The sequence below is a fragment of the Pinus tabuliformis genome, chromosome 3_2, assembly GCF_031772625.1.
Source record: "Pinus tabuliformis cultivar Carrire ecotype Pingquan chromosome 3_2, CPIR1, whole genome shotgun sequence".
Taxonomy (NCBI): domain Eukaryota; kingdom Viridiplantae; phylum Streptophyta; class Pinopsida; order Pinales; family Pinaceae; genus Pinus; species Pinus tabuliformis.
This window is the reverse complement of record NC_142302.1, coordinates 434297174-434318327: the sequence shown is the minus strand read 5'-3', so window position 1 is coordinate 434318327 and position 21154 is coordinate 434297174. Positions and strand designations below refer to the sequence as shown.

Here is a 21154-nt window from a genome sequence, read left to right as displayed (position 1 = left end):
CATCATGAGGCTCCTCCATGTGAGTATCCTCATCCATCCATGTTTGCAAACTGCATGATCCTGGTCCAACTTGATCAATCTCAAGTTCATCCTCCTTTGTTGTCACATCTGCAACATCTTCAATCTTCACGGCTTCCTCTTCCTTGTTAGCACAATCTGCAACTTCATCCTACTCCATTGTCCAACCAAGTTGAAGAAGTTCGTCTTCAACATTGTTTTCCAAGACTTCAAGTTCCTTTCGAATTTGGGGGTTCTCTTCTTTCATCCGATTCAACCTGTATAAGGTAAGCAAGAGCTTCCCTTCTCATTCTTCCAAACCTGCCATGCCTTGTTGTTTAGCTTGGTCCAAGCACAAGGATTCACCTCTGCTAAACCTGTTTCACAATTCACCTGAATCACCCTGATATTCCACCTGTCACCTGCAAAACTTGAGCTCCCTGCCAAGTCTTCGGTGTTCGTAGAATCAGCTCCTTGATTCAGTTCACCAACTCTGATACCACCTATCACGCCCCTACACCTGCGGTAATCTTTCAACCGCTTATAGCGAGGTGTGGAACTACCAATCATTTTCTTTTCACCAATACTTACGATTGTAGACTACGCCTAACAATCCATATTTAGTTTTATTTCCATTATCAAGTATTATTACATTTCCTTTATACAAGTGAAAGCCCATAACATTCACATAAACAACGTTATACAAGATAAATGCACAACAGTATAAATGGAGGGGAAACTCCCTGCAATATGAGTCTACCCGAATCAATATATGTAATCTTCTTTTACAAGTACAAGTTAAATCTTGGGAAACCCCAAATTTACACTTAGCCAATTTTCAACTTCGGCAAACTCGGTTGCCCAGATCGTCAGCGCCTCCGCACGGTTGCCACACGACTCACCAACCCTTCGTTCACCTCGTCACATGATCGTGTTGTTTGCCCAACTTGGGCGCGCCTCGTTGTAACCATGTCGCCACACACGGGCGCCTCCGCATGAGTCACACCTCCATTCACAATCTCAACACTTCACCGTTTCCACCGTTTCGTCGTGCATGGCACGCCCTCACCCGGTCGCCCATTCGCACGATTCTTTGTTTCAGCATGCACGACGTGCCCTCACCCGGCCGCCCGTCCACACGTCCACCTGTTCACCCGAGTCGCCACACGACTTCACTCGGTTCGCCCGAATGACCTCATCCGGGTCGCCACACGAGTTCACCTGGGTTGTCCGAACGACCTCACCCGAGTCGCCTATTACAGGGAAAAGTGTCTATTTAGAACTGCTCTATCCCACTAAGGTGTGACAGCTGATTTTGTTATAGGGAAAAGTGTCTATTTATAACTTCTCTATCCCACTATGGTGTGACAGCTACCTTAGAAACAAATAGAGAAAAACTACTTTTGTATTTCCTTTATGAACTATAGATAGAGAGGAATAGAAAGAACCAACCTGTGTCTTGCGTTGATCCTTTGATCCAATCCCTCTCTTCTTTGATAGTCTCCAGCTACCTGCTCCCTTACTTGCCCAGCTTCACAAAGTACCTGTAAGATCACAGAAGCAGAACACTATACAAAGACATGGATCTATATTCATAAACAACTTAGGATCAGATTGAAGTTAACCATACAAATGTAACAAGCATCAATGATACAAAAGCATGGAGGAAAAACTCAAATAATTTTTATTGATAAACAAGAAAAGATCCAGGAGGAGTTACAATCGGTGGTTCCTGACCCAGCATCAACCTCCCAGCAAAGAAGCCCCTCTTCACCTCAAACAAAGCATAGATCACCCAATACTCTGATGTTTGTCTCAAAAACCAACAACAATTCCTTACAATATGCAAAATTCCAGCCCCTGGATCTCTGGGATGAGGGATCCATATATAGATATGTGTAAGGAGGATGAGTCACCTTGTGATTTGATTAGTGTCTTCTCTCTATCAGTTCTTGCTTCCACTTGGAGACTGAGGGCCTCTTACTCATCTTTGGTCAAATTCAGTGAGGCAAGTGTCACAGGAGAAGATTCTCGAAGCTTCCATTGCCTCTCCACCTTGCGGAATGACACTGCCATTTGTCATTTCTCGCCCATCGTACCCTACAGAAGGGTTTTTTGAAATGCAACGCACCCTCACAGTGTACTTAGGTGCAATGCAATGCACTTAGCTAGTGGAGCAGCTGAAATGATCCTGTTTTGACCAATTCTGAGCAGTTTCTGGTGGAGAACTTCTGGAGAAGTTGTAATCTGTTGACCTTGTTCCTTTAGGGGTTAGAACAACACTTTGAGGGACTTAGGAGCCCTTGGTTTATGGACATTTCATGCTTGGAGTTGTAAGGCACAAAAATGTCTATAACATCGCCACACGACCTTGCCCGAGTTCTGCCCGAATGACTTTTCTGAACGACTTTCCTGAACGACTTCTTGAACGAATTTCTCGAACGACCTTTCGAACGAATTCTCGAACGACTTCCTCGAATGACTTCTCGAATGACTTTCTCGAATGAATTCTCGAACAACTTCCTCGAACGACTTCTCGAACGACTTTCTCGAACGAATTCTTGAACGACTTCCTCGAACGACTTCTTGAACGAATTCTCGAACGACTTTCTTGAATGAATTTTAGACCCGAGTTTCGCCCATCGTGCGGGCTCATCCACGCACTGCAGAACTCCTTGTTCAAACTCGTGTGATCGAATGATGGTCGTTTGCCTCCAAACACCCTCCAATATATATGGGCGGGTGGCGGGTTATGTCACTCGGCCGACCCACACCAAACGCCCAAGCCGACTCGTTCAACATGTGTTGTCTCGCCCAAGAGGAGGGTCGGCCTGCCCAACTTGCCCAACACCTTATAAACTTGTTTCTTGGCTCGTTTCGTTTCATACTTTGCACGGTGGAGTCGCCTTGCCCGTCGCACGGACCGCAGGTCCTAACAGTTGGGGTGGGGCGGACGTTTTCCCCAGCCCTTGGTCCCACATCGGTGGCCCAACGGCGCACTGGGGTGGTGGGGTGATTCCTAGAATCACCCCACCATCCCTGCAAGTCGTTGGGCTACTGGGGTGGATCGGAGGTTGACCGTAGCACTTCGTCCCACCCCAGCGGCCCAACGGCCAACGGGGGTGGCTCGGTGATTGCGGGAATCATTGTGCCACTCCCGTGGGGCATTGGGCTACTGGGGTGGGGCGAAGGGCTATCCCCATCCCTCCGCTCCACCCATGCGGCCCAACGGCCCGGGGGGGTGGCAGGGTGATTCCCAGAATCACCACGCCACCCCCACGGGCCATTGGGCAGCAGGGGTCGGGCGAAGGTTGTTCGAAGCCCTCTGCCCCACCATGGTGGCCCAACGGCTCATAGGGGTGGCGGGGTGATTCCTGAAATCACCTCGCCACCCCCGCAGGCTGTTGGGCTCCAGGTTGGGGCGGAGGGTGGGGTGATTCCCAGAAACACCCAGCCACCCCCACGAGCTGTTGGGCCGCCAGGGTGGGGCAGAGGGCAAGGTGATTCGCGGAATCACCCCGCGACCCCTGCGGGCCGTTGGGACGCTGGGGTGGGCCGAAGGGCAGGGTGATTCCCGGAATCACCCCACCACACCCCTAGGGCGTTGGGCCGCTGGGGTGGGTTGGAGGGCGGGGTGATTCTTGGAATCACCTCGCCACGCCTGTGGGCCGTTGGGTCGCCAGGGTGGGGTGGAGGGCGGGGTGATTCACGGAATCACCCCACCACCCTTGCGGGCCATTGGGCTGTTGGGGTGGGATGGAGGGCGGGGTGATTCACGAAATAAGCCCGCCACCCCCCAGGCCATAAGGCCGCCGGGGTGGGGTGGAGGGCGAGGTGATTCCCGGAATCAACCTGCCACCAATGGTCTGTGAGGGTGGGGCAGAGGGCAGGGTGATTCCCAAAATCACCCTACCACCCCCACGGGTCGTTGGGCCGTTGGGGTGGGGTGGAGGGTGGGGTGATTCTAGGAATCACACCGCCATCCCCGCGAGTCGTTGGGCTACAAGGGAGCGACAGAGAGCGGCATGATTCCTGGAATCATCCCGCCGCCCCCGTGGACCGTTGGGCCACCGAGGTGTGGCAGAGGGCGAGGTGATTCTCAGAATCACCCTGCCATCCCCGCGGGTCGTTGGGCTGCCAGGGTGCGCTACCTCTACCCCACCTCGGTGGCCCAACAGCCCGCGGGGGTGGCAGGGTGATTCTAGGAATCACCCTGCCACGCAAAGCCTCCGCCCCACCCTGGCTACCCAACGACTCACGTGGATGTTGGGGAGATTCCCGGAATCACCCCGCCACCCTCGCAGGCCATTGGGTCGCCAGGGTGGGTAGCCTCGAAATAGCCCCGCCACCTTCGCGGGCCATTGGGTAGCCGGGGTGGGGAGGAGGCAGCCAACCCCAGCGGCCCAATGGCCCACCAGGGTGGTGGGGTGATTCTGGGAATATTCCTGCCCTCCACACCACCCCTGTGGCCCAACAACCCGTGGGGGTGGCGGGGTGATTCTGGGAACCATCTTGCCCTCCGCCCCACCCTGGTAGTCCAATGGCCCGTGGGGGTGGAAGGGTGATTCTGGGAAGCACCGGCCACCCCGACGGGCCATTGGGCCACCGAGTTGGGGCAGAGGATGTCCGCAACCCTTCGCCCCACCCTGGCGGCCCAATGGCCTGCGATGGTGGTGGGGTGATTCCTGGAATCGCCCCACCACCCTCGCTGGCCGTTGGGCCGCCAAGGTGCGACAGAGGTTGTTTGCAGCCTTCCGCCCCACCCCAGCGGCCCAATGGCTCACGGGGGTGGCGGGGTGATTCATAGAATCATCTTGCCACCCCCACGAGCCATTGGGCCACCGTGGTGGTGCGTATAATCACCCCGCCACCCCCGCGAGCCATTGGGCAACCGTGGTGGTGCGTAGGCTTGGGGTGGCAGGTTGATTTCCCGGAATCACCCCACCACCCCTGCCAGCTGTTAGGCTGCCGGGATGTGGTAGAGGCTACCCACCCCAGCGGCCCAATGACCTGCGTGGGTGGCGGGGTGATTCTGCGAATCACCCTGCTCTCCGCGCCCAACGACCCATGGGGGTGGCGGGGTGATTCCGGGAATCACCCCACCTTACGCCCCACCCTGGCGGCCCAACAGCTCGCGGGGTGATTCCCCAAATCACACCGCGCTCCGCCCCACCCCAACGGCCCAATGGCTTGCGGGAGTGACGGGTTGATTTCAGGAATCACCCCGCCCTCCACCCCACCCCAGCAGCACAATGGTGTGCGGGGTTGGCGGGGTGATTTTAGGAATCGCCTTACCCTCCGCCCCACCTTGGCAGCCCAATGGCCCGTGGGGGTGGTAGGGTGATTCTAGGAATCACCCCACCCTCCATCCCACCGCGGTGGCCCAACGCCTGCGGGGGTGGTGGGGTGATTCCGGGAATCACCCCGCCCTCCGCTCCACCCCAGTGGCACAACAGCTCGCGGGGGTGGCGGGGTGATTCTGGGAATCATCCTATCCTCCACACCACCCTGGTGGCCCAATGGCCCGTGGGGGTGGCGAGGTGATTCTGGGAATCACCCCGCCCTCCGCCCCACCCCGGCGGCCCAACGGCTCACGGTGGTGGCGGGGTGATTATGGGAATCACCACGCCCTCCACCTCACCTTGGCTGCCCAACGGCTCACGGTGGTGCCGGGGTGATTCTGGGAATCACCATGCCCTCCGCCTCACCTTGGCTGCCCAACGGCCCTTGGGGTGGCAAGCTGATTCTGGGAATCACCCCACCCTCCACCCCACCCCAGCGGCGGCGGGGTGATTCCAGGAATTACCCTACACTCCGCCCCACCCCAGCAGCCCAATGGCTTGCGAGGGTGGTGGGGTGATTCTGGGAATCACCCCGCCCTTCGCCCCACCCCAGAAACCCAATGGCCCGCGGGGGTGGTGGGGTGATTCTAGGAATCGCCTCGCCCTCCGCCCCATCCTGACGGCCAAATGGCTCGTGGTGGTGGCAGGGTGATTTTGGGAATCACCCCGCCCTCCGCCCAGCGCCAGCGGCCCAATGGCTCGCAGGGCTGGTGGGGTGATTCCGAGAATCACCCCACCATCCGCCCCACCCCGGCGGCCCAACGGCCAACAGGGGTGGCGGGGTGATTCCAGTTATCACCCCGCCCTTCGCCCCACCCTAGCGTTCCAATGGCCCGTGAGGGAGGAGGAGTGATTCTGGGAATCACCCCACCCTCTGCCGCACCCCGGCGACCCAACGGCTTGCGGGGGTGGCCGGGTGATTCCTAGAATCACCCCACCCTTCGCCCCACCCAGGCAGCCCAACGGCCCGCAGGGGTGGCAAGCTAACTCTGGGAATCATCTTGCCCTCCACCCCACGTCTACGGCCCAATGGCTTGCGGGGGTGGCGGGGTGATTCCGGGAATCATCGCACACTCTTCCCCACCCTGGCGACCCAATGACTCGCGGGGGTGGTGGGGCGATTCCGGGAATCACCCCACCACCCCCACAGGCCATTAGGTCGACGGGGTGGGGCAGAGGGCAGGGTGATTCTGGGAATCACCCCACGACCCCCGTGAGCTGTTGGGCTGCTGGGGTGGGGCGGAGGTTGTTCGCAGCCCTCCGCCTCACCCCGGTAGCCCAAGGGTCCGCGACGGTGGCGGGGTGATTCCGTGGGGGGGCGGAGGGCGGGGTGATTTCCAAAATCATCTCGCCATCCCTGCGGGTTGATGGGCCGCTGGGGTGGGGCAGAGGGCGAGGTGATTCCTGGAATCACCCTGCCACCCCCGTAGTCCGTTGGGCCGTCAGGGTGGGGCGGAGGCTGTCTGCAGTCCTCCGCCCCACCCCGGCAACCCAAAGGCCCGCGGGGGTGGCATGGTGACTCCTGGAATCACCTCGCCACCCCCGCGGTCCATTTGGCCGCCAGGGTGGCGGGGTGGTTCCCGGAATCGCCCTGCCACCCCCTCGGGCTGTTGGGCCGCCAGAGTGAGGCATAGGGTGGGGTGATTCCGGGAATCACCTTGCCACCCCCGTGAGCCGTTGTGTGGCTCGCGGTGTTGGTGGGGTGATTCTGGAATCACCCTGCCACCCTCGTTGGCTGTTGGGCCACTGGGTTGTGACGGAGGACGGGTTGATTCTCGGAATCACCCTGCCACCCCTGACGGTCGTTGGGCCGCCGGGGTGGGGTGAAGGCTAGAGGTGGTGGGGTGATTCTCGGAATCACCCTGCCACCCCCGCGGGCCATTGGGCCGCCGAGGTGGCGCGAAGGCTGTCTGCAGCCCTACGTCCCACCCCCGCGGGCCGTTGGGCCGCCGAGGTGGCGCGGAGGCTGTCTGCAGCTCTCCGCCCCACCCCTACAGGCCGTTGGGCTGCCGAGGTGTGGCGGAGGTGGCGAGGCGATTCTGGATAGCCCTCCGCCCCACCTTGGTGGCCCAACGGCCCGCGGGGGTGGCAGGGTGATTTCGGGGTAATAGAATTTTAATGTATTTCAGATCCCATTATTTTATCTTTATGGTCATTACTAAAACATGTTGAATTTATACTTAGGAAAGAGAAATGTTATTCTACCAAAAACATTAGTGTGTCTTTTCCTCATAAACAATTGTTCTTTTGCACATAAAAATTCGGTTTCACTAACATTTTTTAAAAATGTTGAAAATTGACCCTAAAAAAAAATCATCGTTCCAGTATCAACACTTTTCGCTTTCAGGGTGTTTTTTGCACAAAAATTTCGTTTTCATTGCCATTTTTTAAACATGTTCAAAATTGACCCTAAAAAAAAAATATCATTGCAGTGTACACACTTTTTGTTTTTAGCACTGTTTTTGATGTTTTTTCGGGGTTTTTTGGCCAGAGTTCCCGTTTTGAGTTTATAGTTCCCGTTTCAAAGTTTACATTGTTTAAAGTTGTGGTATGTATTTTCACCTCATCTTTTAGAAAGAAGATTCTTGAATGATAATTTGACTAATCATTTGAAAGTGCTTAGTGGAATATTTTGAAAGGGCTTGATGGGTTAGCCCTTCTTGCTGGTATTCAAAGTGTTTCCTTTGAATGGGGACTTTGGCCCTTATCTTCTTTGTTTCAAAGTTGGGAAAAATTTTGAAAAAGGGCAGAAAACATCTTTTGTTTACATTGTCTACATCTTTGAAAGAAGGTGATGGGATTTGTTTTGAATTTAAAAGTATCATATTTGAAAGAGGCCCAATGCTTTATTGGTTAGATTCAAAAGAATAGATTTAGAAAACGCCCAAGAACCTATTGGGTAGATATTTTGAAAGGGATTAATGGCCATATTTCAAAGAGGGCCCATGGTTTATTGGGAAGATCTTTCAAAATTGGTCAATAGATATGTTTTAAAAGAGATTGATGACTTTTCGATCTATTGATACCATTTAAAAAAGGGAGATATTTTGAAGAGGTCAAGTGGGATATGTTCTATGAGTATGGTTGAATTTTTGAAAGGTGTCTATTGGCGATATTTCGACAGGGCCTAATGGCCTTTCCTTTGATTTGGGTGGAAAACTTGATTAAGGTATATGCGATTTTCTTATGCATTGGGAACATATTTAGGAAGGGATCAATGTGCTATTTCCAATAGGGTTAATGGGCTATTTGAAGGGCCTTGGAATTTGTGAGTATTATGATCATTTTTGAATCAATCCCAATAGGTTCATTAAAATAGTATGGATGGATTGAAGGTAGAGTAAGAGGAAAGGGTTTGATGGGTTTGAATGTATATTTCAAATAAGCCAAAGTAAGGGCCTTTAAATAGGTCCAATGAAACTTTTAAGGACCACGCCTTAGTAATATGAGTTTTTTTATGGTTGCTTAGTAGAGAAGGGGATTGTTTAGTCTTCAAGGGTTAAGTTGAGACAAACATATAGAAAATATGTAAATGTGGAGATAGAAGGATATGGGTACATTACAAACAACAACACTAGTTAAAATTTCTATAATGAGTTAATGCTAGTAGAAGAAAACTTAACATAGTAGAGTGAATAATCATTTTGATGCACTTGAGTGAGTTTTCCCATTGATTTTTCTAGGATAAATTTTTATGTCATATTATATGTAATTTTTCTTGGGTTGATCTCTTTTATTTTGAATATATAGTTTCTTAGATAAATATTTGTGTCGTATTGCATATGGATGTTATTTCCTTGCATTAAGTTCTTTTCATTTGAATACATGGTCACTCGTAAAAACTGAAGTGACATGAAATATAGATAGGGAAATTAATTATTCAAGTATCTATTTTGGTGAATCATGTTAGCCATAGGCTAAACGATCATAGACCATCTTCGGTATTTATATCAATAAATTTGAGAAAAGTTCGAAATAGAAGTGGTGCACCCATATGAACATTGTTTGGCTCAATATTATACTTTTCTTATATGTTAATGATATTGTTTTTCTTCGAAAAAAATATATATATTTATGATCTTCACTAACAACTCAAGGTCTAATATATATGTAAAAGTGAAGAACCTTCCATTAATATTGATAACATGGAACTTATGATCAATAAAATTAAGAAAAAAAATGCCATTTAATTGTAACTACATTGTTGATAAGAGAATCATTGATAGTGGGAAAACTCATTATGGTCCATAAGAAAATTTTCATTCTCAACACTTTAGTTATTTAAATTCTTCCAAGAATTTGCGAAATTTGAGTTTTGGAATAAGATTGAGAAAATCCAAAAATATTTTATAGACTATTTTGAAAATAAATATTATACTTCTGGCTATTTGTTGATTTTTTTAAATAGTAAATTAGAGGTTACTTGACTTTTTGGGTTTTTAAGCACAATTTTTTTAAACTAAACTTTTTTGAGTAAAATTTTCAATTGAAATTCAATTATGAGAAATTAATTGAATTATAAGAAAAAAAAAAATCTATAACACTACATAATTCAAATACTTTAGAGATTTTATAAAACATTAATCACATTTCTATTTCTATCTTAAAAGAGATATGATTGACACACAAAAAATAAAATTATATGACCAAAAATATATAAAAATAAAAATAAAAACCATAAAAAACTACAAACAACAATATATTTCACAATTCTCTTTAGAAAATTGGTTATACTACATTGACCAAGAGACACACTGTAATAACTAAAGCACGGTCCTCGTGCCATTGACTAGTATTCTCACAATATCATAACAAATTGATAGGACCCACATGGACTACGAATGAAATTTCATGACATAACAAATTGATAGGACCCACGTGGACTACGACTGCAATTTCATGACATAAATGAGAGAGCTTAGTTTTTTTTTTTATATATAGCTTTTGCTTCCTCCCAAGTTAAACACATTTTGTTCCTTCCCAATCCAAACACATTTACATCGGTTAGAAATTTCAAAAAGAGTAAGAGAGCAATTATACACCAGACAAATTTTAAAAAGAGTAAGAGAGCAATTATACATAAGACAAATTAGACACTGTGTATTATTGAGCACATAACAAATTATATATATAGTTGTAGATCACTAACTTCTAGATGATAAGATCGGAAGAAGGTATATCTATGACTCATAGACCATAACTCACACACATAGAGAAATAACTACTTCTAGAATCACACCTAGAAACTCACAATGACAACTCACAATGACACCTAAAAGGTCTCACTAGTTCTAGCCCCCCAATGTTATTTTACACTTAGATACCCTTCTAGTGGCACAAGAAATACCTCGAATGGAGTCCGCATTCAAAAGTTATGCCACTTAAATGTTGAACTTCATGTTTTCCCCACATGGTTTGAGAGGATGCCATGTCAACCCTAGAATGGATCAATTTTAACCCTTGGTAGGATATTGGGCTATCTTATAACTAGGCCATTAAGGTGGAAGGGGGTCCCATTCTATTCAAGTGAATCCCATTCAATAGCAGAGTAGAGTAGCTGAGAGTGGATAGAGAGGGTTTGTTTTCTATAGCAACCCACAAATCACAGGAGTCACATTTTGCATTTGCACTATTTCCATTTAGAGAAAGAAAAAAAGACGACCCATACCTTCCTATTGGGTTTTCCCACAGAAAAGTTTCCCGAATCATATGTTGGTGTTATTTTTGTTTTGTGAGTGATTTTTTAAAATGTTCTCTATTTTCTACATTTTTATATTTTGAATGCATAAGTAGTAAACAATAACTTAATAAATATATAAATCTAAGGAACATGTAACCTTTTTAGTACAATTTTTGATAAATTTTTATGAGATATGTTGCAATAAACTGTCTAATGGAGTATCCAAAATAGTTTATGGATCATATTGGTATAAGAGAAAATTTCATTGGGTATATTTTGTAGAGTTGAAAAGAACTGAAGGTTTGTACAATATTATTTGGCTTAATTAGGCTATGTTATCAGTTGAAGAGAGTTAACGATATATCACTCTAATATGGAGGCAATCATGAAGTAGTTGTTGCTTACCAACGTTTCTAAAGTTAGGAGTTTTGTTGGGGTAACTTCGTACCTGAGGAAATTCATAGCATTATTTTTAGCAGTAGCAACACCACTTCATGCCATAATAATGAGTAGTAATATTTTCCAATGTGGAAAGGTTTAGTAGAAGACCTTTGAGGAGTTCAAGAGGAAAATCAATCAAGCATTAGCTCTTGCATTACTAAACTAGCAATAACCCTTCGAAGTGGAGATACATATGAGTGGGTATGCTATGGTGTAGCACACCTAAATCCCTAATATTATATTAGGGATATGGGGCTTAGTTAGACCCAACCTTCAAGGCTTATTATGAATATGGGTTTATAAAACCTTATGTTTCTTCCATCATCTCAAATCACAATTTTGGTACCATCACTGCCTTCTACTAGTTGATATATTTCCAAAAATATAAATTGCATCCAATTTTGAGCTCCAAGCACAAAGTTACACCCATTTTAAGATTTACCTCCTTAAATACCACAACAACATCCATACAATCCATGTTTCTAACACGTGGCAATCCTTGGCCAAACATCACACCCACACTGGTTCGCATCCTCAGCCCACCTGGCATATCAGAACCTTTCCATATCATTATTTCCATAAAAACTTCACTTTCCCTAGTTCTGACAATTTGTTATGCCAATATACTTGTGGCCCATACTGTCAATATAGAGATATGTTGATATGTAGATACAACAATGTGTCGATATGTTGATATCTAATGTTATACACCTATGAGGTGCCAATATGCCAATCTAGTTGTATTATTTCAATATGCTACCATGTTGATATATAAATATCCTTCTATATGTCGATATGAAATACCGAGGTATCAATGAATTTATTATAACTACAAACCTTTGTGATTTCCTTATAGTCTGATAGGTCAATGGACAACTCAGCATGCCACTTGGTATCTCTAATGCCCAATCATCATCCAACAACAGGCACATGTTGACATGTCCCATGCCATGTGGCACTACTAAAATGTGCTATGTGTCATTCATTTTCCTAGTTGGCAAGCCAAAAATGCCAAATATGGGTGACATGTGTCTGTCATCTCGCACTACAACATCATCAGTTTTTACGTCATCATGATGTCATTCTTCATAAGTCTCCATGCTTCAATACTTCAGTGCCATCTATTCTAATAGAGATTTCATCATCAACTAGAGCTTATTCACTAAAATGTGAGCCACTGCCCAATAGCTTGAGAGACGCCACAGAGTCTGACCTAAGCCTCGAGATCCATTCTAGCGAGGTACTATACATTGGATGTGCTTGATCGATTGCTGTATGGAGAGACAGTGGAACGAGGCCCAATCTGAGTCTCAATTGATTAAAGTCTCGGAGATTTTCTGTTCGAAAGTTTAGGTAACAGCAATGGCAGCCTCTATTCTCAAGGCCGGTGTGAAATTTTTCACTTCTTAATTCACTGGAAAGTCGCTCATATGTGGCGAGTTCTTCTGTCCCGAGGACGAAGACGAACCCTGCGAATTGAAGCGCTCCAAGAATCGAACCTGGGTATGCAGGAGGTTCATGTGCGAGGCCTGGATAGAGGAAGTTAAAGCGGAATAGGATTCGATTTGCGGGCAATTCCTCTGCACGACGTCAGTGGTAACAAAGGGGCAGAGCAGGTGCCCGTCGGCGTGCCGGCCCCTGCTACTAGGGACCTTGAAAAGGCTGAGCTCCAGGAGGTTTTGAGTATTGGAGCGAGTTGATGCTCGAATTGATATACTCAGTGTATATCTATCAAAGCATTGATATAAGGGATCTTCCTTTCTCCTGTTCACATGGGATTGAGCCGAGATTTTGATATTGAAATTTGGAGAGAAGCAGTTGTTTAAGGACTCTGTCTCTTGGGTTTTCTTATAGATCTGTTGCTGGTGGACTGTGGCAGTGAAGGAGCTCGAAGGTTGAGCATGGAGGCTGTTGGGAGGTCGAGCGGAGAAGCTCGTGTGTTGTAGTGGTGGATTGTTGTGATAATCGAGAGTTGTTCGTTTTTTTAAGTTGCCGGGGTAACCTGTTTTTTTTCAAGATGAATTCTCAGATGACAGATTATTTAAATGAAAGCAACAAATTGGATGGTTCCAATTACATAAATTGGAAATTTAAGCTTCAGACTTTGCTTGAAGGTCAGAATACCTACAGCATTGTCATCTGTGATGAAGGTAAGCCAACTGTTGCAAATGGTGGAACGAATGCAACAACTCAAGAATGGGAGAAAAGGGAGCTGAAGGCAAAGGTCCTACTAAAATTGTCAGTTAAAGATTGCATCATCCCTCATATTCGAGATTGCAAGACAGCGAATGAGATTTGGACAACTCTCAAAGACATGTATGAAATCAAGAACACCAGCCGAACCTTGTTCCTCAGGAAGAAGATCCTCTCAATCAAGATGGAGGAGAATGAGTCTGTTTCGTCATTCTTATCTCGGATAAAGGAAGTTAAAGATAAACTATTTGATATCGGTCAAACCGTGGCAAATGATGATCTGGTGACAATCACCATGAACGGTATGACAGATGACTATCAGATGTTTATAACTGGATTGAATGCAAGAGAAAAGCCTCCAAGTTTTGAAGAGCTTACTGGAATTTTGCTACATGAAGAGGAAAGGAGGTCGTCTCTCAAGCCTCAAGATCCAGATCTTGCATTGATAACAAAGTTCAAGCCAAAAGGGAGAGCAATGGCTGATCAGAGGAGGGGCAACACATCAGAAATGACACCACAAGGTATGACCTCGTATAGAAATGACTCTGCTCCTGAATGTTTTTATTGTGGTAAGATAGGCCATATTGCTAAATTTTGTTGCAAGAAGAAGGAAAATCAAGAGAGGTACAATCAGAAAAGGCATGCAAGTCATTTGGCAGATGTAGATACAGATACAGACCCAGATCAGCATCTGGATGTTAGACTATTTATGGCCGAGGGTGAGACTGCTACTGAGGAGGATGAATCAGATATTTGGATCGTGGATTCTGGAGCCTCCTCGCATATGTCAGGTAAAAAGCAATGGTTCAGAAATTTTAAAGAATCCAACACTGGAGTAAAAGTCTATCTTGGAGATAATAGTGGGTACAAGATCAAGGGACATGGAGATGTCCTTGTTACTCTGCCTGATGGTAAGATCAGGAATACATCTGATGTGTGGTATGTTCCTGGCATTAAGAAGAACCTGATTTCTGTATCCAAGATTACAGATCAGGACCTCAAGGTAAAATTTTTTAAATCTTATTGCATTATTAAATATTTGTTGGATCAGATGAAGCCCATTGCTACAGGTATTCGCATAGGAGGACTCTACAAGTTGGATGTGAAAAGTATGCCTCAGCAAGCCTTGATGACGTCAAATAAGTCTGCAAATGAAGACGGACTCTACAAGTTGGCTCAAGAAATAAATACCCCAGAAGTTTCTTCTATATGTGAAGATGGAAATGAGTCTGCCTTTGTTGACATTAAGCCGGTCGATGATGTTGTTAAGGCCAAACCTGTGGACACCCCTATTGAGGTCGATGGTGGGACAGACGATTGTTACAAAACAGAGGATGGCACCGGAAAGTTTGACAAACAGTTGTCTGCTCTGGAATCATATCTTGGGTTGTCTGAGTATTCTATTGCTAAAGAAAATCTATGTATAGAAGATGCAGGTCGCTCTGCGGGCTCTTTTCCAGATGAGCAGTGTTTCCTGGAACAATGGATCTTGGGAGATCTGCCAAATTCAGGCAAGAATGCCCCAGCAGGAGGGCTCCAATACAATGAAAATCTGTGGCTGTGCGGAAGCATGGAGTGGAGGCCATCTACCTCTTATTCGTTCTCAGGTTTAGGTGACAGTGGCCAAGAGCTGGGAGCGAGTGAGCAGATCCCTCAACAAAGTTCTCAAAAATTGATTAGTTTGACAGATATCAAAATGATTAATGTGACAGATACCAAGGCTCTCTTGGCATTGCTCAGCGAGGATCGAACGCTGGAGAGCGTCATCCCCGAATTCTTTTCCAAATTCAAACGCCATGATCATTTCGATATCTGCTGCACTCTTGTCCTCCTCATAGAGGATAAGAGAATCTTGAAGCAGTTTCAGCGCTTGGTAGCATTTTATATTCTGCATGATCTCTATTGTGGGGTGCAGTCATTTGTGAATCCATTTAATTCTTTCCTCATTGATGTTGCCTCTGATGACAGTGCTAACATTGTGGAGAGGGCATTTCCGCTTCATTTGCTTGGTTCTACACATAGCAACAACAACGAAAAGGAGATTGTAAGCCAAACTGCAGCCGAGTACATCAAGACTTTTGATCCAAATGCACATACATTCTTGACTCGTGAGCAACTGCAGAAACAATATTCTGATAAGCTACCAGTAGAGTCATATAAAAGTTATTTTAAAAATGCATCTATCAAAAATGTAATACGAGATCCAAATATTCCCCAAGGCTGTGATGCAGATGCACCTGAGCTTGATGACTCCACTCCCTTAGGTAAATATCGAATAGGTGGTGGAAATAGAGAGACAGCAGCAGCTGGCCTGATTCAGAATACATCATTGAAAGGACTTGAACCACCATGGATTAGGCCAGTCCCACCCAGGCTTCCTGAACAAAATGGAGAGTTAGTGTGGCTTACACCTGATAACAATCATGAGTTGCTCTGGGATAAAGGCATGTGTGCTGACACTAGTCGTGGAGCTGCTGTTAGGGATTTGATAGGCAAAGCTCTAAAAGGAGCACTTGCGCCTACACAACAGCAGAGAGTCCTCATGGAGCTTGAAGCTGATCCAAAGCTTGTTTATCACTGTGGGTTGTCTCCACGTTGTCTCCCAGAATTGGTTGAAAACAATCCTGTAATTGCTGTTGAAGTGCTTCTGAAGTTGATGAATTCAGTACATATAGCAGACTATTTCAAAGTACTTGTCAATATGGACATGAGCCTGCACTCTATGGAGGTTGTTAATAGGCTTACAACTGCTGTTGATCTTCCCACACAGGAACCACAATTCACTAAGCCACTAGGAAGACTGAAGTTTGATTTGTTTAGGGACATTTTAGGTGTGTTTAAAAATCCCTTTCTCCATTAAGGGGGGATGTTAGAAATTAATGGAGAATAGGTTACGTAGTTATGATTTGCTCCTTATTTGACATTCAGTTCCTATTAATTAGGAATCTGTTTTATGCCTATGTATCTATTTAATTTCTGATGATTAATGAATAATAACTGAGCGAATGCATTTGCTGGTGGGAGCTCCTGGTGATCTGCACCTGTGAGCTCCTGTGTGTTTGATCCAAACTTCTGTCTTCTACATTTCTTATCACCTTTGTCCTCGCATGTGAGTATCTTTTCATTTTTCTCCCTTCTATGTTTTTTATGTCCTTCACAGGCCAGTTTCCTTGCGTTTCTTCCTTGATTAGTTTTCTATCACATTTCCCCATGTTGGTTAGTGGTTAAGTTCCCATAGCCTTGAATAGTCTTGGTACTACTTCCCACTCCTCTCATAACTACTAGTAGTTATCGTTGCACCTTCACATTAGATATTTTTTTGGGGAAAGGTTGAAAATATTGATGCTTATGGGCATTTAACTCAACCAATAACCCATTAGAAAACATTAATCCTACTATTCCCATTTGTTGGATATCCTACTCCTCATTACTTCTCATGGTCCATATCATATCAAGGCTACACTATTTCATTAGATGGTATTTAAATTGTAATTGCAATTATTCTGGGTCTTTTGGCCATTTACATTTACATTCCCATACAAGGATCAATAACATAATTAATTACAATTAAAATGTCAACAGAGTGAAGTGTTGGGGATGTTACAATACCCTCCCCCTTAAAGGAGAAATTCCCTCAGCGTTTACACCAATTCAAGTGTCATATTTAATAACATTGCACTATTTCAAGTGTCGTTTATTCATTACAACAGTCTATGGACTATTACCTTTTAACTACACCAACATCCTTTCTCCTTTGTATCATCATCATTATTCATGATCTTTTCCCTTTCCACTGCTTTATCAATGGAAATTTCTTCATGGGCTAGTCACTTTCATACTTATGGCATTCCTACAATAATTATTAGAATAAAGGTGTATTAAAATATTTTTCTAAGCATAAGAAATTTCTTGAATCACAAATCTGAATAAACTATTTATTTGACCATAATAATTATCTATATGGTTATCCTTTTTTCATCATGCTTCCACAGGTAACAAGTTTAGCTCACTACTTGTAATCAAATGTACCCATTCACTCTCTCAATCTAGTGAGTGTGTGACAAGTCTCCCCTTCCTAACAGTTACTTATGATTTCAATGTCTATGTAATCCCCTTCCTTGGGCGATGTAATTGACCAAGATCCTCTTTCCCTATGGTCCAATATCATTTTAGTGGGCTTGCTCACTGGCTCTCTGCTTCTCAACCTTTATTTATTCCAATTAGGGAATTTACCAAATCCCTCCAAGGAGGCATCACATGGAATACTTTCAAGCGTTTCACTACACCAATTTGATTTATAGTCACTTTATATTATCCCTATATAGATAAATGAATTCACCTATATCACATTCATATATATTCCCATGAGATTTATCAGAAAATTTTCAATCATAAATTTTATTTTCCAAGCTTTCTTCATATAGAATCCATGTCTCACAACTAGGATACTCCTACCCTAATTTTTGGAATTTTTTTGTTTATAGGTGATAAGATTCCCATCCTTCATCAAGGTCATACATTCCATGTCACACCCAAGACATTCTACCTTCAATCTATATTTTACACTCAATCGTAATGTGCTAGTTTCTCTGGAATAAATCCTTTCAATATATCATTTACGAAAATTACTAATTTTGTTTCAAAACCATCACATAGTCAATCCTTGCATCATATTCAACTGCGTGCCAAGAAAATAAAGGGAAAATAATTGCACTGCAAAACACATTCAAAATTATCCCAACCTTTTCAAAACATGATATGGAAATTAAAACCTTATCATGCTAATAAAAAAAAATGTCAAGGTTAAGTATTTCATTTTCATTTTCACTTTTACATACAAGATTCGATACTCCACACTTCAAGCACTGAGCCCATGCCTATTAACACATAAAAAACATGGTCGATTGGGCTAACACAAATAAAAAGTAGCCCTTCACTACTCTCATAGTCCCTTAATGCATATCTATCTTCTAGTGCTTTTTGTGACTTAATCACAACAATATTTCAAAATTTCCTTCAGGCCCCTAACCAGGTTGAAGCTTTCTTCACTTCCCTCCTCAGTTAAACAAGGTTCAATCACAATCTCACCCAAGTTGTTGTGACTCAAGGGGTTTTCAACCATCCCCTTTTTGGAGTCACACACACAACCTCTTGGGTGGATCAAGTTGCATTCTCATGGGCTTCACAATTTCAAAAGCCCATATTTCCTCCATATTATCCACCATTATCATCTTTAACTTGTGAGCATGCTACTCACCTATCTGACAACTGTCCATCGGGGAAATTCATACATATTTATATTATCTTACCAAATCATATGTGTATTGGTATCTTTCTACCTTAATGATGTCATTCTTGGGGATTCATGCAATACATGAATTCCATTGAAATTAGTTTAACGACAATATAAACGAAACATCAAGGAATTCTTAACCAATTCCTTCAACTTACTCATCGTTATAGTATGGCTAATTTCCATTTTTTCATGGATTTCATTACTATGCGTGTTTAGTTAATGGTTTTCTTTAAGGATATTTTGATGGTTGGAGGCACTCACTTGCCCCAAATCCCATTTCCATTAAGGGTTATTTTAATATCAAATTCCTAGAATAGCCTGCATCCTTTCCTAATGCACGATGTCATCCAAACATCAACTATTAGTCAAATTAATCCACACATTGCTATAGTTATTCTATTCAACAACCATTTCAATTTCTTTGCATATATAGTCGTTCAACAAAAAAATAATATATATCAACAATATCTCAACATGCTCCACTTGAAGGCACTTTACCATTTGACGTCTTTTAAAAAAATGACATAACAACCAAACTAGTACTTGTAGCAACCTAGGGGTCACTCCCCCTTGCACTCTTATGTACACAAGTTGTTTTAATATTGGGTATCCCAAGAGCATTTTCCTTTTTTATATCACTTATGTAAGAATTCTTATAGGTATATAATTTTCTACATTTCAACACATTTTGTTCATAATAAAATATTAATAGAGAGAAGGTAAAGGGTTCTTCCTTTTGAATTTTCTTTGCATTATTAGAATTTCATAGCACTCTTATCTATTTCCTGCATAGTCATTGGAAATCAGGATGGTTATTTCTTCCTAGATTCCACACATCATTTTACATAATATATCTACTTTACAAGGCCACATTATTATCTTAGCATGTCAATCTTGCACAATTAAATTTATAGAAAAAAATCAAATTTGTTTTATGAATGTTAGAGTAATTATCATTTATTTTTATCTTTTGTATCTTTCCACCTCAACCAAATATTTAAGGTAATCCATTCACATATGATAACATCATATTTCAACTTTTCTTGGTTGCAATGTCTAACAAACTCTGAGATGATTTTAGTTTCACGAGTTCGTACCAATTCTAATAATTTCATCTCTTTAATAAACCATTTTCAAATGTAAAATTCATAAGCATGCATTTACATTGTTCATTTAGCCATTCATTTGAACAATTCCTCAAACATGCACATCAAATCATGCACATTATCATTCTCACGCACTACCTACATCCATTTTATTATTCTTATACATTCTTGAAATATGAAAATAATTGAACTTATGAGAAATTCCATCCATTCAATGACATGTTTTGTAGATACAACATGATTTCCCCTTCAATATGCCATCAATCAACAAATAACCATTTATTCCAAGCACTTTGGAATGATTAGGTGACCATTAATGTCGCCTAGAACCTAATCAATTCCATCTCTTCATTTACTATCCATTTATGCATTCATACCATTACAAATTTTATATTTTCAAGAGGGGCATTCTTGTGTAATTCAAATTCAATGTTTTAAACATACCACAACATACATGCTTAGATCTTATTATTTATTGGATACTACCTGATCAACTGGTATTTTAGGGAGGTTTCTCACACTCTTCTTCACCAGCCTCTTGATCAATACTTTATCATCCCTATCCTTTTCCCCACAAGACCCTTTGTAGAAACCTCATCAACCTTTCTAATAATATAATCAACCTTTTCCTAGTTATATATTTATCAATCTATGGTTAGTCATCATAACTTTCTAATGAAATCCTAATACTCTAAGCATTTTCTCATACCATATGCATGATCAATCATTATTTTTGTGCACCATGGAATATCTATGTGCATTTAACATTTCACTATCCTCGTGCCTATCAGTGCATAGGCATTTTAGCTATTACATTACTTACAATCTCATCATTCCTATGCTCATATTTATCAACATATTACAAAGTTTTCAAAACTTTGAAGAAAATGCATTCAATCATCAAGAAATAATTCGAGATATTTCCCCTCTTAATTATGGTCATTTAATATTTTTAGCTATGGATTTCCCCCGGAAATCATCATGTAATGTGTTGATTGAATTATTTCTCTTGTATGATTCACAATTTCACGGTTGTTTAATTGTTTCCATTGATGAGTAGAGTAGATTCAAGTCTTTTGTTTTAGAAAACTACACAAGC

General features: G+C 43.6%; 1 protein-coding gene across 1 annotated transcript; it reads left to right on the top strand.

Annotated features, from left to right (window-relative positions):
* Positions 1–15323: 15323 nt before the first annotated feature.
* Positions 15324–16513, top strand: LOC149181178 (uncharacterized). Its single transcript, XM_089414106.1, has one exon. It carries the CDS (start codon positions 15350–15352, stop codon positions 16511–16513), a length of 1164 nt encoding a protein of 387 aa, XP_089270232.1. The 5' UTR covers positions 15324–15349.
* Positions 16514–21154: the final 4641 nt, after the last annotated feature.

Excerpts from the sequence above, each read along its gene's own strand:
- LOC149181178 (XM_089414106.1), top strand. The coding sequence starts at position 15,350 with ATGATTAATGTGACAGATACCAAGGCTCTCTTGGCATTGCTCAGCGAG.